The 16,664-nt window shown below is 41.6% G+C and overlaps 2 protein-coding genes across 3 annotated transcripts in view; one reads left to right on the forward strand and one right to left on the reverse strand.

Moving 5' to 3' along the window:
• Positions 1-16,664, forward strand: part of LOC114907918 (IQ domain-containing protein F2-like) — a 91,962-nt gene that overhangs the window by 38,253 nt on the left and 37,045 nt on the right. The gene's annotated exons all lie outside the window — the stretch shown is intronic.
• On the reverse strand, positions 466-1,127 carry IQCF6 (IQ motif containing F6). Of its 2 annotated transcripts, none has more exons than XM_029244033.1 (2): positions 1,106-1,127; positions 466-893 (listed from the first exon to the last, which is right to left on the reverse strand). In XM_029244033.1, exons 1-2 carry the CDS (start codon positions 1,118-1,120, stop codon positions 525-527), a joined length of 384 nt encoding a protein of 127 aa, XP_029099866.1. In that variant the 5' UTR covers positions 1,121-1,127; the 3' UTR covers positions 466-524. The 2 variants fall into 2 exon arrangements, with proteins under 2 accessions (XP_029099866.1, XP_029099867.1); XM_029244034.1 differs by lacking the exon at positions 1,106-1,127 and adding an exon at positions 1,003-1,021 and having other exon boundaries at positions 472-898.

Below are 16,664 nucleotides of genomic sequence, written 5' to 3' on the forward strand. Positions count from 1 at the left end.
GGCTTTGGCTGGCCATCCCCCATTGAGGCACAGCGCCTGTCCTGCTGTTGCTCAGCTGGGGTACCCTGTCCTCCTGGCTCCCTCCTAAGCTCTGTGCTGGCCCTGAGGGCCCTGCCAATCACAGACCTGTGGAATCCTGGCCTTCCCAGCTGGCTCTGACTGCAGCCAGTCCTACCCTGAATGGAGATGGCTGGGCAGGGGCTGCAGAAAAATAAAGCCCAATGCCTACCCCAACTTGTGGAGGAAGCTCTGATCAGGCTGGCTGAGGTGTCAGAGACTGACCTGGGCCCTGAGGTTTCTTTTGGGCACAGGATTGGTCAGGTTTGCATTAGGAGCAAGGGCCTAGTGTGAGTTGCCCTGGCATGGGCATTAAGACGATGCCAGGAAATCTTTTCTTTGGGTGGAAGGCAGGAAGGTAAGGGGCTGATCCCTCATCTATGGGTCTGATTTCCAGAGGGCAAGACCATGGTCAGTAAATGTCTTTATTGGAAGAGAGATCCAGTCTCCTTGGCTCTGCCAGCACCCTAGGTCATGAGGATTTCGATGTCGAGCTCCAGCCGGCTGGCTCTAACCTCATAGCGGCCCTGGATCAGGCCTTGGGTTTGGCTGGCATGCCAGCGCCAGTGAGACTGGATGATGCAGGCCGCTTGGTGCACCTGGAGAAACCGTCTGCGGGCTTGCCACATTCGAACCTGTGCCTGCACCTTCACCACTGCCCACTCCTGGCAGGTGTAGAGTCTTAGTGCCAGGCGCCGTCTTTGCTCCAGCATCTTGGCCTGCATCGACCTCCACCAGCACTGGATGACCCAGGCCCTGAGTGCTGCATGCAGTAACGTCCAGCGTACCATGTTGCCACGCCACCATGACTGAATCTTTATGGCTGCCTTCTCTAACTGATCGGGGGAAGGAAGAACATGGAGATGCTCAGTGGGGTACCCTCCCACTTCTAGACCCACCTCTGGTGCTGGGAGGAAAGGGGGCCTGGCCCAGGTAGCCCTGGCCTCTCATCTCTGGGCCCCATCCATTTTATTTCCAAACTCCTACTCACCTTTAGACACTGCTCATTATCCGCTGGGCAGATCCCTTCTATATGGGCCTCACTTACATTTTGTGTGCCCATGACCCTGGTCTTTAGGCTCCACTCATCTATCAGTTAGGCCACCCTAGTCTTTAGCCCCGCCCTCAACTGTTAGGCACCCCCATCACTAGACTCCGCCCACCTGCACACAAGGCTCCCCTCATCAGGTCCTGTCCATCCACATTTCACCCACATTTCTTTCTCCTCTTCTTTTGTTTGTATTTCCTTAGGGATTGACCGGTCACCTTATTTATTGATTCCCATCATTTTTGGGGGCCTGCCGTTATCTCTTGCTTTCAGTTTATTTCTCAGACTTAACTGGTGTCTTAAGTCTTGCTCTTTCTACACCTTCCAGTCACTTATATCTGTTCCTGCTGGTGGCAGTGAAGAGAGAGATTCATGCAGCTTTCCTTCAAGTAAGGGATTTTACTTAGGACTACTCATCACCAGTGTGGATTTATGGAAGCTTAAGTGTCAGAGCCTTTGGGAGGGATCCAAGCAGTGTGTTCATGGGCTAGTATGTTTTTTGTTAAGTTTGTGAAAGCAAGATATTTTAGCTGCAATTGGAGAGGGCCTCTGTCTCCACCTCTCTGACCCCCTCTGTCACCCTTTTCTTGTCGGGTGCCATGGAATGACTGCAGTTTCTTTTGGAATGTGACTAAGGGTAAGCTGAGTTGGGATATACTTAGTTTGGGTTAATGTGATAGGTTTATGTGGTTCACAGTCACCCCTGGGAATAGGTAAATTCTTGCTAGCCATTCTGCTAGCAATGGCTTCCAGGAGTTCTCCTTCCAGTTACGTCATCCATTCACCTGTATCATGGTATGAGGATATTGGGACAGAAGTGCTGCTGTGGTGATATGGATACTCCCTACAGTGCCCGGCAGCAGAAGTATATGTACAGGGGAGGAAAAGCAAGATTTGAAAAGTATGGAGACAAAAACCGGTCTGTAGAAAATTCTTCCTTTTATCAGGCATGTTAAACTGTAAGAGGTAGATTCTGTTCTCATTGATGCCTGATTAAAATTGAAGTTTTGTCTTTGTCAGGAATATGTTTGATAACGCAGTGACACAGTTATAAACATTCTAAGCTTTTTTTCTTTTTTTGGTATAAATTTTGTGAAGTAGAATTTATCAGAATTCCAGCGATTATAGGGAACCAACCAGAACCGCTGTGAATGGTGCATATGTTGGCACAAGAAATCACATTTTATGCATCTCAAATGTCAATAATAAACAAGTTTCTATAGAAAATCATATTGTAAAATCATCATATGAAGAAGTAATCAAAGGTTATGCAGCAAAACATGTAGGAAAAATATTATAGAGGTAGGACACTTAAGTAATATATACATTGTTATGTTTGTGACATAACAAACATAACAATGTTTGTTATGTTTGCCAACTTTTTAAAATGTGTAATTTTTTTTTTTTGCGGTACACGGGCCTCTCACTGTTGTGGCCTCTCCCGTTGCGGAGCACAGGCTCCGGACGCGCAGGCCCAGTGGCCATGGCTCACGGGCCCAGCCGCTCCGTGGCATGTGATATCTTCCCAGAGCGGGGCACAGACTCGTGTCCCCTGCATCGGCAGGCAGACTCTCAACCACTGCGCCACCAGGGCAGCCCTAAAATGTGTAATTTGATGTGATTTCTTTACTTGTCCTAAATATTCACTTGCCTAATTTTAAGTCTGTAATTTTGTATTCTTTTTCTTAAAGTAGGCCTTCCAAATTATATAAGCTTCAGTTCCCACAAAACCTAGGTCTGCCCTGCTGTGCTATAAGAATGCAACTGTGTGTCAAGGGCCCATGGGAGCTCACAGAGAGCTGTGTTTCTAGGATTCAGAGTTAGGACTGGAACTGCAGACGCAGGTGATGCAGAGATGCTGTGAGTCCTTTGGAATTTGGGAGGCCATTCTGGCTCTGCCTTTAGCATGCATGGTATTGCTCATTTTTCTGCATGAGGATTTGCCGGGTGCCCACTGCTCGTGGGGCCATGTGCTGTGGCTCCTGTTTATGTGTATTTGAGCCCTCTTACCATGACTCATACTAGTTGCCATGGTACTGTCCATTGGCATGTCTTACAGGTTCTGGCGCTATTGTCAAGCAAGCAACCTCTTTGCATCACATTAAAAGTCCTCAAGAGTGGACCCTGTTGCTTCCTTTAACGTCTGCAATCTGGGTGAGCGGAGTGCTGGTATCAGCCATCTCAAAGGCCTCTATCACTGCATTGAACCTTTGGTCCTGGTGTCAGGTGTCTACTTCCAGCCCAATCTGCTGGATTCCGAAGAAGGAATCACTTAGAAGGGGGCTGTGGTTGTGGCCAGCACTCTGAGGCTCAGTCCATCCAGGCTGGGTTGCCATGGTCAGAACACTAGATCCCACTGTTCCTTGTGGATCTCTCCCCTGCGCCACTCTGGCCTGGCTGTTTGTTGCCAGAATATCCTGGCTTTGTCTCCTTCTAAAAGTCCCTGGAAAAACCTGCCAGCCCCTTTTATGTTCACGCTTTTGTAGTTATTCACAAAGTGGCAGCACATGGGGCCAAAGGGGAAGATGCATTCCCTGAATTCTACTAAGCATTCACAGACAACACTCCTTGGTCTATGTTTCCTCACTGCTCCCCTCTCCAGCTTCTGCTTCTCTTTTTCTTGCTTAATTTTTTCCCCTGATTATAAATATAGTATGTCTGTTTCTAAAATTTCAAAAAATGCAGAGACATATAAGGTGGAAAGGGGATTTCCCTTGAAATTTACCCCCAGAGCTATTCTTTCAGACCTTATGCCATGCACAGACTTAAATTTTTTATTTAAAATTATTTATTTTTTTATTGAAGTATAGTTGATTTACAATGTTGTGTTAGTTTTTGGTGTATAGCAGATCGATTCAGTTTTATTCATATATATATTCTTTCTAGAGTCTTTTCCATTATAGTTTATATAATTTATTTTTAATTCATACACTTCAAAATAAATTTTGCTTGGCAATCAGTGTTTTCTGCCTTACATTATTACTGTTCCCAGCTTGGAGGGTATCCTGGACAATTAGCTATGCATTTATGGACACAGAACATCCATGTACCTAAAGAAATAGAAAACCGTGTATGTTTCTGTGTATCTTGTTAAATTAATTGAGGTAAAAATCATATAGTGTAAAATTAACCATTTTAACTATTTTAAAGTACACAATTCGGTTGCTTTTAGTGCATTCACGATGTTGTACTACCATCACTACTATCTAAGTCCAGTTTCTAATTTCATCATCCCCAGAAGAAACCCTGTACCCATTAAGTAGTCATTTGCCATTTTCTTTCCCTTGCCCCACACCCTGGCAGCCACTAGTCTGCTTTTAGTCTCTATGGATTTGCCTATCCTGGACATTTTGTATAAATAGAATCATATATTATATGGCCTTTTGTGTCTGGCTTCTTTCACTTAGCATGTTTTCAAGGTTCATCCATGTTGTAGAATATATCAGTAACTTCATTCTTTTTTATGGCTAAATAATATTCCATTGTATAGATACATTTTGTTTATATATTTGTAAATTGACAGATATTTGAATTGTTTTCTCTCTTTGGTGATTGTGCATAGTACTGTTGTGAGCATTTGTGTACAGGTATTTGTTTGAACACCTGTTTTCAATTCTTTTAGGTGTATACCTAGGAGTGGAATTGCTGGGTCACCTGGTAATTCTCTGTTTAACTTTTGAGGAACCACCAAACTGTTTTCCACAGTAGCTATACCATTTTACATTCCTACCAATCTCCACATCTCCACTTGTTGTTTTCCATTTATTTTTTATTATAGCCATGCTAGTGTGAAGTGGTGTTTCATTGTGGTTCTGATTTGCATTTCTCTAAGACTAATGATGTTGAACATCTTTTCATGTGCTTCTTGGGCATTTATATATGTTTCTTTGGAGAAATGTCTATTCAAACCATTTTCCACTTTTTAATTGGCTTATTTTTAATTGGCTTACTTGTCTTTTTTGTTGTTGAATTGTGAGTCTTTTATATATTCTGGACACCATATCCTTACCAGATATATGATTTGAAAATATTTTCTCCCATTCTTCTGGTTGTCTTTTCACTTTCTTTGTAATGTTCTTTTATGCACAAAAGTTTTAAATTTTGATGAAGTCCAATTTAGGTATTTTTCTTTTGTTGCTTGTGCTTTGGTGTCATAGCTAAGAATCCATTGCTAAATCCAAGGTTATAAAGATTTACCCCTGTGGTTTTTTTTTTTTTTGCTCCACGGCATGTGGGATCTTCCTGGACCGGGGCACGAACCCGCGTCCCCTGCATCGGCAGGTGGACTCTCAACCACTGCGCCACCAGGGAAGCCCCCACCGTGTTTTTTATTCTAAGAGTTTTTTAGTTTTATCTCTTACACTTAGGACTTCAGTCGATTATGTGTTAATATTTGTATATGTTGTGAGGTAGCTAAGAGTTCACCTTCATTCTTTTGCATGGGCTTTTCCAGTTGTCCCAGCACCATTTGTTGAAGAGATTATTCTTTCCTTTGTCTTGGTACCCTTGTTGAAATGAACTGAACATAGATCTATAGGTTTACTTCTGGTTTCTCAATTCTCATCCATTGATTTATATATCTATCCTCCAACTTTATCTTTTTCAAGACTGTTTTATTCTGGGACCCTTGCAATTCCATATGAACGTCAAGATTAGCTTGTCCATTCCTGAAAAAAATGGGGGAGGCAGTGGGAATTTTAATAGGGTTGCATTGAATCTGTAGGTCAACTGGGGGAGTATTAAGTCTTCTGACCCATGAACACAAAATATCTTTCCATATATTTAGGTCTCCTTTAATTTATTTCAACAGTGTTTTATAGTTTTAAGTGTCCAAGTCTTGCATCTGCTTGGTTAATTTTTTCCCTAAGTAATTCTTTTTGATGCTATTATAGAATTGTTTTCTTAATTTCATTTTTAAAATCTCCATTGCTATTGTATAGAATTACAAATGATTTTTTTAAAATATTTATTTATTTATTTTGGCTGCACCGGGTCTTAGTTGCAGCATGCGGGATCTTTGTTGTGGCACGCAGGATCTTTTAGTTGCAGCATGCAGACTTCTTAGTTGCGGCATGCATGCAGGATCTAGTTCCCTGACCAGGGATTGAACCCAGGCCGCATGCATTGGGAGCACAGAGTCTTAGCCACTGGACCACCAGGGAAGTCCCTAATTTTTTTTTTAATGAAGAATTTTATTAAATGTTTTTCTTTTTGCAGCTGTAGAGAGGATTACATGGTTTTCCTCTTATATCTGTTAATATTGTAAATTACATCAATAGATTTTTTTTTTACTGTGGAAATATCCTCACAGTGGTGGGCCTTGGCCATATTTAAGACTACCTGGCACCTGAGCCCCTTGCTTCTAATTATAGAGCTGTAAATGCCAATTTCTTGCTTTCCCAGCTTCCCTAGCTGCTGGGCAGACATGTGACAGGTTTGGCCAGTCAAATGTACCCACTAGGGATTTTCAACTTGTGGCTTGGGATCCAGAAAATCAAGAGAGCATCCTTTGTGCCCATGGTGGAATCTTCATCAGGCTGGTTCTAGGGTGAGGTGTTTTCTGTGGTTCTGGATATGTAGGTTTTCTTTGCTCTGTTTCTGAGCCTGCTCTTCAGGCTTCCTGAAAATCTGGTGAGCTAGTAAGTATTGTTTCAGTACTTTTATTTTCTGCTTAAATGAATATTAAACAGCTTGTGTTGTTTGTAGTTAAAGACAGTGATCAGGCTGCCTTGGTGGCGCAGTGGCTAAGAGTCCACCTGCCAATGCAGGGGACACAGATTCGACCCTGGTCTGGGAGGATCCCACATTCTGCAGAGCAACCAAGTCCATGTGCCACAACTGCTGAGCCTGCCCTCTGGAGCCCGCAAGCCATAACTACTGAAGCCCTCGTGCCTAGAGCCTGTGCTCCGCAACAAGAGAAGCCACCGCAATGAGAAGCCTACGCACTGTGGCAAAGAGTGGCCCCCACTCGTGGCAACTAGAGAGGGCTCGTGCACAGCAGCGAAGACCCAATGCAGCCAAAAATAAATAAATAAAATAAATTTTTTTTAAAAAGAGCAATGATCAATACACTTGCATTCATGAGATAAATTCTACTCATTTAAGTATTATTTGAAATCATCACTGGATTCAGTTTTTTAATATTTGCCATGTGGGTTCATCAGTCAGATTGACCTATAGTTTTCTCTTCCTGTGCTGACCTAATCTGATTTTGATGTCAAGTGGATGCTAACTTTTGGAAGTATTTCTGTAGAAAAAACTTCCCAGAGTAGAATTGCTGGATCAAGGGGTCTGTGCATTTTTTGTTTTGATGGATTTTGTTAAATTGTTACTCAAAGAGAGGTTTTGCCAGTTTACATTCTAACCAACAACATATAATAGTTTCTCTTCACCCTTACCAACCTGGAGAACCTGTCATCAGCAATCAACTTTTTATTTCTCTTTTATGTGTGAGTTGAGCATCTTTGCATATGTTCAGAATCTGTGCGGGCCCCCCCCCCCCCCCCTGCTCCTGCCCCACTGTTTCTTTATCTATGAACTGTCTGTTCATGTCCTTTGCAGGTGATTGGTTTTTCTTCTTATTTGGGCAAAGTCCTGGTTTAACCTTTTGTCCTACAGTGATATGCTGGTCTGGAATTTAAGCTCACTTCCCTCTGACGTTGATTTTAATGGCTGCTGAAACTGGAAAAGACTATCATAAAGCCCTGATGCTTGGAGGGAAGTTAGCATTCTTGTTTCTGCCTCCTAATTCAATACACTTTCCAGTTGTATCCAGCAACTATGCAAAGGTTTTATTAGCCTTAAAATGTCTATATTTCCTAATGACAAACAGCTATTCTACAAACAAATCAGAAGGTGTTGCATTTTAATATTTTTAACAAATAGATCCAAAACCAATACAGTTTGGTGGGGGGAGGGGAGTATAAGTAAGTTACAAGTAGGTGAGGAAATTATATTTCCAAAGTTTTAAGTGTTAAAACTATGAGAATTTTTATGAGTGAACTACTTTCCTTTTTGCAACCAAATCACATGAAGAAGAAAACGTTTCAAAACAGGTATTTTAAAAGCATTTTCCAAGGCGTTGTATTTTGGCTGATGAGGAGCTCCCTCTAGAGGGAGGAAAAATACCAGCACCAGAGTTTTGGTTCCACTAAAATACTGTTATAACTAATAAATGAATTCAGCAAGGTAGCAGGATACAAAATTGAAGACAGGGCTTCCCTGGTGGCGGAGTGGTTGAGAGTCCGCCTGCCGATGCAAGGGACACGGGTTCGTGTCCCGGTCCGGGAAGATCCCACATGCTGCGGAGCGGCTGGGCCTGTGAGCCATGGCCGCTGAGCCTGCGTGTCCGGAGCTATGCTCCGCAACGGGAGAGGCCACAACAGTGAGAGGTCCGCGTACAGCAAAAAAAAAAAAAAAAATTGAAGACAAAAATCAGTTGCTAACAATGAACAATCCTAAAAGAAAATTATCCCCCCAAATGTATTTACAATAGCATCAAAAACAATAAAATACTTAGGAACAAACTTAGCCAAGAAAGTGAAAGACTTGTACAATGAAAACTACAAAACATTGCTGAAAATAATTAAAGAAAACATAAAAATATAGAAATATATCCCTTGTTAATGGATTGAAAGACTTAACATTGTAAAGATGTCAATACTACCCAAAGTAATCTATAGATTCAGTGCAGTCCCTATCAAAATCCTGATGACGTTTTTTGCAGAAATAGAAATTTCCTAAAATTCATATGGAATCTCTAGAAACTCTGAATAGCCAAAACAATCTTGAAAAAGAAGAATAAAGCTGAAGGACTCACACTTCATAATTTCAAAACTTACTGCAACGTTACAGTAATCAAAACAGTGTGGTACTGGCATAAAGACAGACATAGAGACCAATGGAATAGAAAAGAGAGCCCAGACATGGGCCCTGTTCAAGTTATTTTTTAGAAGGATGACAAAAACATTCAGTGGGGGAAAGGACAGTGTTTTCAACAATTGGTATGGGGAAAACTGGATATCTACATGCATAAGTATGAAATTGGACCCATATCCAACACCATATAAAAAATAAATTCAAAGTGGATCAAAGACCTAAAACTCTTAGAGGAAAACATAGGGCAAAAATTGTACAGCATTGGATTTCACAATGATTTCTTGGATATGACATCGAAGGCACAGGCAACAAAAGAAAAAATAGACAAATTGGACTACATGAAATTTAAAAATTTTTATGCATCAAAAGACACTGTTGGGCTTCCCTGGTGGCGCAGTGGTTGAGAGTCCGCCTGCCGATGCAGGGGACACGGGTTCGTGCCCCGGTCCGGGAAGATCCCACATACCGCAGAGCAGCTAGGCCTGTGAGCCATGGCCGCTGAGCCTGTGCATCCGGAGCCTGTGCTCCGCAACGGGAGAGGCCACAGCAGTGGGAGGCCCGCGTACTGCAAAAAAAAAAAAAAGACACTGTTGACAGAGCAGAAAGGCAATCCACAGAATGGGACAAAATATTTGAAATAATATATCTGATAAGAAATAAATATCCAGAATACAGAGAAACTTCTAAATCTTGACGACAACAACAAAACAAAAAGCGAGGAAAGGACTTGAATAGACATTTGTCCAAAGAAGATATACAAATGGCCAATAAGTACATATAAAAATGCTCAGCATTACTGATCATTAGGGAAATTCAAATCAAAACTACAATGAGATACCACCTCACACCCATTAGGTTGGATACTATTTTTTAAAAAAAACCAGAAAATAACAAGTGTTGATGAGAATATGGAGAAATTGGAACCCTTGTACGCTGTTGCTGGGAAAGTAAGATGGTATAGCTGCTGTGGAAAACAGCACGGTGGTTCCTCAAAAATTAAAGATAGAATTATTATATGGCAATTCCATTCCAGGTATATACTCAAAATAATTGAAAGCAGAGTCTTGAAGAATATTTGTACACCTATGTTCATAGCATTATTCACAATAGCTAAAATATCAAAGCACCCATGTGTCCATCGATGGATAAATGGATAAGCAAAATGTGGTATATACATACAATGGAATATTATCTAGCCTTAAAAAGGAAGGTAATTCTGATTTGTGCCACAACATTGATGAAACTTCAGGACATTATGCTGAGTGAAATATGTCAGTCACAAAACAACAAATACTAAATGACTCCACTTATAGAAGGTACTTAGAGTAGTTAAAATCATAGAGGCAGAAAGTAGAATTGTGGTTGCCTGGAGCTGGACCTGGAGGAATGGGTGGTTATTGTTTAATGGCACAGAGTTTCAGTTGTACAAGAAGAAAAGAGTTATGGAGATGAATGATGGTGACAGTTGTACAACGTTATGAACATATTTAATAGCACTGAACTGTACATTTAAAAATGGTTAAGATGGTAAGTTTTATGTGTATCTTATGTCAATAAAAAAGTAAACGGTAACTAGAGTTAAAGCTGAGAAAGTTGAAGAAACATTTTAGGGAAGCAGAAGATAGACAGATGTTCTATATAAATGAGAGAAGCTAGATTATTGATGTCACAAGCATCCAGTGTTCTGGACACAGAATTAAAAAGGTCAACTCAACATTGGCATCTTATTATTCACCTCCCTGGTTAGTGGTAGAGGTGGTGCGAGGGATGGTGAAGAGGCAGTTGAAAAGTCAACAAGCTGAAATTTTGAGCAGAATTTTTGAGAGTTTCTTTGTGAGGAGGCACAGAATTTGGAGACCAGGACTGCCAAGAATGAGGGCATCCTGTAAATCCCCGATGTTTAGTGTTGGAAGGCAAGAGGGCTTACAATACTAAGAGAAAAATGAATTAGAAATAGACTAGCATTTCCAATGATGGAAGGTCAGTTTCACATCATCTCAATCTCTGAAATTAGATTAAGGCAACCCAAGATTTCTAATGCTCCAGTCACCTACCAGAGCAAATGTAAATCATCTCTGAAGAAAGAGAACTTCATCTCAGACTTCAGCTTATTTTGAAGAATCTTCTTATACAGCATCCATCACTCAATAAAAAATAGCCAAACTCAAGACCAAAAAAAAAAAAAAACCCACCTTGAAAACAAGAGAAATAGCTGACAACAGAAATAGACTCACAGAGACTTCCCTGGTGGTCCAGTGGCTAAGACTTCATGCTCCCAACGCAGTGGGCCTGGGTTTGATCCCTGGTCACTAGATCTCACATGCTGCAGCTAAAAGATCCCACATGCCACAACTGAAGATCCCAAATGCCACAACTGAAGATCCCACATGCAGCAATGAAGATCCAGCATGCCACAACTAAGACCCAGTGCAGCCAAATTAAAAACAAACAAAAAAAAGACAGTGGAGACAGATAATGAAGGTACAGATACAAGTTTTAAAATAAATATTCTTAATATGTTAATGAAAATAGAAGACAAAATGAGAATTCAGCAGAAAACTGAAACTTATTTTAAAACTATCAAACAGAATTTTAGAACAGAAAAACACAACAACCAATTAGAAATTCAATGCATAAGTTTAACGGAAGATTGTACAAGGATGAAGAGATAATTACTTAACTGAAAAATAAATCGAGAAAATATATACAGTGAGGCACAGAGGGACATAAAGATGGAAATACAAAAGAGAGGATTGGAAACACTCGGGATACAGTGAAAAGTCAAATATATAATTAGATTCCTATCCTAGTAGAAGAGGATAGAGAATGAGGTGAAAGCCACATATGAAGAGAGAACAGCTGAAAACTTTCCAAAAATGAGGAAAGATAGAAAACCACAGATTCAGGAAGCCCAATAGGAAAAAATAAAAAGAAAACCACACATAGGCACATAATTGGAAAACCGGTGAAAACCAAAGACAAAGAGAAAACTCTCAGAAAGGGAACAAGATTACTTCAAAAGAGCAACAGCTGGGCTTCCCTGGTGGTGCAGTGGTTGAGAGTCTGCCTGCCGATGCAGGGGACACGGGTTCGTGTCCTGGTCTGGGAAGATCCCACATGCTATGGAGCGGCTAGGCCCGTGAGCCATGGCCGCTGAGCCTGCGCGTCTGGAGCCTGTGCTCCACAGCGGGAGAGGTCACAACAGTGAGAGGCCCGCGTACTGAAAAAAAAAAAAAAAAAAGAGCAAGTGTTAGACTAACAGCTGACTCCTTAGCAGAAGGAATGGAAGACAGTAAAATTATATTATTAAAATACTGAAAGAAAATAAATAATAACTACTGACCTGTTGAAACCATCCTTCAATAGTGAGGGAAATACAGAACTTTTTAGACAAAAACAGAAAATTGATCAACGGCAGACCAACACTAAAATAAATACTAAAGGGTGTTCTATAGGCAGAAGGAAAATGAGCCTAGGTGGCAGGCAGAGATGCAACAGAAATGAAACTAGAGAATATTGGGGAAATCTAAATGCATGTGGACTGTGCAAAACAGTAATTATTTAACTTGCAAAGGGAGTTAACCAAAGTTAAAATGTTCTGAAGTCCTTGAATTGTCTGGTACTAAATTTATATTACACTTTGATAAGTTAAGGATACATATTGTATTCCCTAAGGTTGCTCTGTTCAGTGTGGTAGCCAGTAACCACATGTGGCTGTTGATGCTTAGAAATATGACTAGTCCTAATTGAGAAGTGCTATAAATATAAAATATACATCAGATTTCAAATCCTTAGTGCAAAGAAAGAAAATAATACCATTAATAAACACACAAAATGTCAGGCCACCCTGTGTGGATATCCTCCTCATTGTATTCAAATTCAGACTTGAATATACTACTAAGGATGCCCTCCTCATCCCACTAGTTATGATGCACATCACTGTCATGACTTTGGATCCCTGTGTGGACTCTTCCTACCCCTGCCTGGGTTCCATGCTGGGTAGACCTTTCATGCCAGCACCTTCCTCATCCTCTTGGGATCCATGTCTTGCTCTGTGCCATGGGAATTCTCTTCCCCACTTCCCCCAGTACACCTGTGTCGCACTGCCCAGCCTAATGACTTTCAGACTGAAATGTTCAGGAGAGAAAGTGAGGAAATAGAAAGGAAGAACAAGAAGAAACTAAGTTTACATTTTTACTTAAAAAAAAATAGAGACATACCATCTGTAGAGGAAATTCTTCATCACTGGCTAAAATCTGCTTCAACATTTTTACCCCAAACTTCAAGGAAACATGACCACAAAGAAAACTCAGAAAATGTCCATAAGAAAATGGATTAAAATATTTGAGCACAGGTTCAGATCTTCCTGTCCCACTGCAAATTCCTGGGAATAACAGAAAAGGAGTAATTTTTTTTTTTTTTTTTTTTTTTTTTGGCTGCTTTAGGTCTTTTGTTGCTGCGCCCGGGCTAGTTACAGCAAGCGGGAGCTACTCTTCGGTGCGATGCACAGGCTTCTCATTGCGGTGACTTCTCTTGTTGCAGAGCAAGAGAACGGGCTCTAGGCACATGGGCTCAGTAGTTGTGGCTCACAGGCTTAGTTGCTCCGCAGCATGTGGGATCTTCCCGGACCAGAGCTCAAACCTGTGTCCCCTGCATTGGCAGGTAGATTCATAACCACTGAGCCACCAGGGAAGTCCAGGAATACATTTTTTAAAAAATCTCTAATAGGGGCTTCCCTGGTGGCGCAGTGGTTGAGAGTCCGCCTGCCGATGCAGGGGACACGGGATCGTGCCCCGGTCTGGGAGGATCCCACATGCCGCGGAGCGGCTGGGCCTGTGAGCCATGGCCGCTGAGCCTGTGCGTCCGGAGCCTGTGCTCCGCAACGGGAGAGGCCACAACAGTGAGAGACCCGCGTACTGCAAAAAAAAAAAAAAAAAATCTCTAATAGTATCTTAAAAAAATAGGAAGAGATCTTCAGTGGACAGAAATTATATGGACACTTTAAAGCAGGGGTCCCTGACCCCCAGGCCGCAGACCAGTAGCGGTCCATGGCCTGTTAGGAAATGGGCCACACAGCAGGAGGTCAGTAGTGGGTGAGTGAGCGAAGCTTCATCTGCTGCTCCCCATCGCTTGCGTTACCTCCTGAACCATCCCTCCCCAACCCCCCCGTCTGTGGAAAAATTGTCTTCCACGAAACTGGTACCTGGTGCCAAAAAGGTTAGGGACTGCTGCTTTAAAGGACAGAGGCAGATATGAAAAGACTGAAAGAAAATGAATCAAAGCTCTAAAAAGGTCTCATACAAAAGTGCAGAGCCGTGCAGTCCCTTCAAGCTAGGAGGTACCTCGTGCAGGGGGCAGCAGAGGCTGTGGGCTACCACAGGGACTAGTTAGAGTATATCTGTAGGAGGAGGAGCCACCTTTACAGTTGAGTCATGCGGTTGGCAAGAGAGGGCTTGTCTTCAGGGAGGAACTGTGACTGGCTTGGGAAGGAGAGGCAGGGCCTGCTACTGTGTGACTCTCTTGTATAGGAAGACTCCTGCCCAGGTGACCACCCACTGACACCTCACCCCAACAGTTTATCCCACACTGCCCATGTAATCTGTGGAGTCAGGGACTAAGCATTCATTGACAGGCTAAAGGGAATCTCAGAACAAAGATGAGTGCGCAACCAGGAGTCATCAAGCTTTAGGGGAAACCAGCAGCATGAAAAAGCCTCCCTAAACCCAACAAGCAGAAACACAATAGCTAAAGGGAAGATTTAAGAAGACAATTTAAAGAAATAAAGTTAATATTTTTCACAGAAGACCACTTAGCCTTAAAAAAAGAACAACACATTATTTGAAAGAGCCACTTATGGATCTTAGAGAGGAACAACATAGTTATCAATATTAAAACCTGAGGGGTGGGTGGAGGCCAAGATAGCAGAATAGGAAGACCCTGAACTCACCTCCTACCACAGGCACATGAAAATTACAACTACTTACAGAGAAACTATCTATGAGAATGACCTAAAGACTAGCAGAAAAAATTTTCCACAACTAAAGACATAAAAGGGAAACCACAACAAAATGGGCAGGGGGCTAGAAATGCAGTGTAGTCAGAACCCAAACCCCTGGGAAGGTGACTCACAAATGGAAGAAATATCACAACTGTAGAGGTCCTCCCCAAGGATCAAGGAGTCTCAGCCCTACATTAGGCTCTGCAGACCAGGGACCCTGCACTGGGAAGATGAGCTCCCAGAACGTCTGGCTTTGAAAATCAGTGGGGCTTATTTTGGGGAGAGCCAGAGGTCTATAGGAAACAGAAACTTCACTCTTAAAAGGGTGAATGCAAAATCTCAAACATTCCAAGTCCAGGTACAGAAGCAGTAGTTTGAAAAGAGCCTGGTTCAGACCCACTTGCTGATTTTGTAGAGCCTCTTGGAGGGGCAGGTTGCAACTGGGGATCTTCTTGTGGATGGAGATGCTGGCAGCAGCCAATTTGGGGAGCTAATTCTACCACGATAATACCTGCATTGGTAAGTGTCATTTTGGAATCCTTTCTCTAGCCTGTTAGCACCAGGAACCCAGCCCCCTCGGACCATGTAGATAGGCACAGTTAGAATTTCAACAAAGAGTTAGAAAATATAAAGAAGAAACAAACAGAGCCGAAGAATACAGTAACTGAAATGAAAAATACACTAGAGGTATCAACAGTAGATTAATGATACAGAGGAATGGATCAGAAAACTGGAAACAGATTAGTGAAAATAATCCTTGTGAGACTAAAAAAAAAAAAAGAATTTGTAAAAAACGAGGATACTTTTAAGAGACCTCTGGGACAACATTAAGCATACCAACATTCACATTATAGGGATCCTGGAAGGAGAAGAAAGAGAAAAGGGCAGAGAACTTATTTGAAGAAATACTAGCTGAAAATTCCCCTATCTTGTTGAAAGGAAACAGACAGCCAGGTCCAAGAAGTACAGAGAGTCCCAAACAAGATGAACCCTAAAATGTTCACACCAAGACACATTATAATTAAAATGGCAAAAATTAAATATAAGGAGAGAATCTCAAAAGCAGCAAGAGAAAGCTACTAGTTATATACAAGGGAACTCCCATAAGACTATCAACTGACTTTTCAGCAGAAACTCTGCAGGACAGAAGGGAGTAGTAGCACAATATATTCAATGTGATGAAAGAAAGAAAAAAAAAAATCTTACCACCAAGAATACTGTACCCAGTAAGGCTATCCTTCAGATTTGAAGGAGAGAAAAAGAGTTTTACAGATAAGCAAAAGCAAAAAGAATTCAGCACCACTAAACCGGCTTTACAAGAAATGTAAAAGGAACTTCTCAAAGTGGAAAAGAAAAGGCCACAACTAGAAATATGAAAATTACGAAAGAAAAATCTCACTGGTAAAGATAAACATATAGTAAAAGTAGTAGATCAACCACGTACAGAGCTAGTAGGAAGGTTAAAAGACAAAAGTAGTAAAACCATCTATATCCACAATAGGTAGTTAAGGGATACACAAAACGTGTCCTCTGAGATCAGGAGCAAGAAAAGGATGCCCACTCTCGCCACTTTTATTCAACAAAGTATTGGAAGTCCTAGCCACGGCAATCAGATAAGGAAAATAAAGGAATCCAAATTGGAAAGAAACCTAAACAGTAGTCACTCAAACAAATTAGAGAATT

This window comes from Monodon monoceros, unplaced genomic scaffold, assembly GCF_005190385.1.
Source record: "Monodon monoceros isolate NGI ecotype Baffin Bay Population unplaced genomic scaffold, NGI_Narwhal_1 Super_Scaffold_3, whole genome shotgun sequence".
Taxonomy (NCBI): domain Eukaryota; kingdom Metazoa; phylum Chordata; class Mammalia; order Artiodactyla; family Monodontidae; genus Monodon; species Monodon monoceros.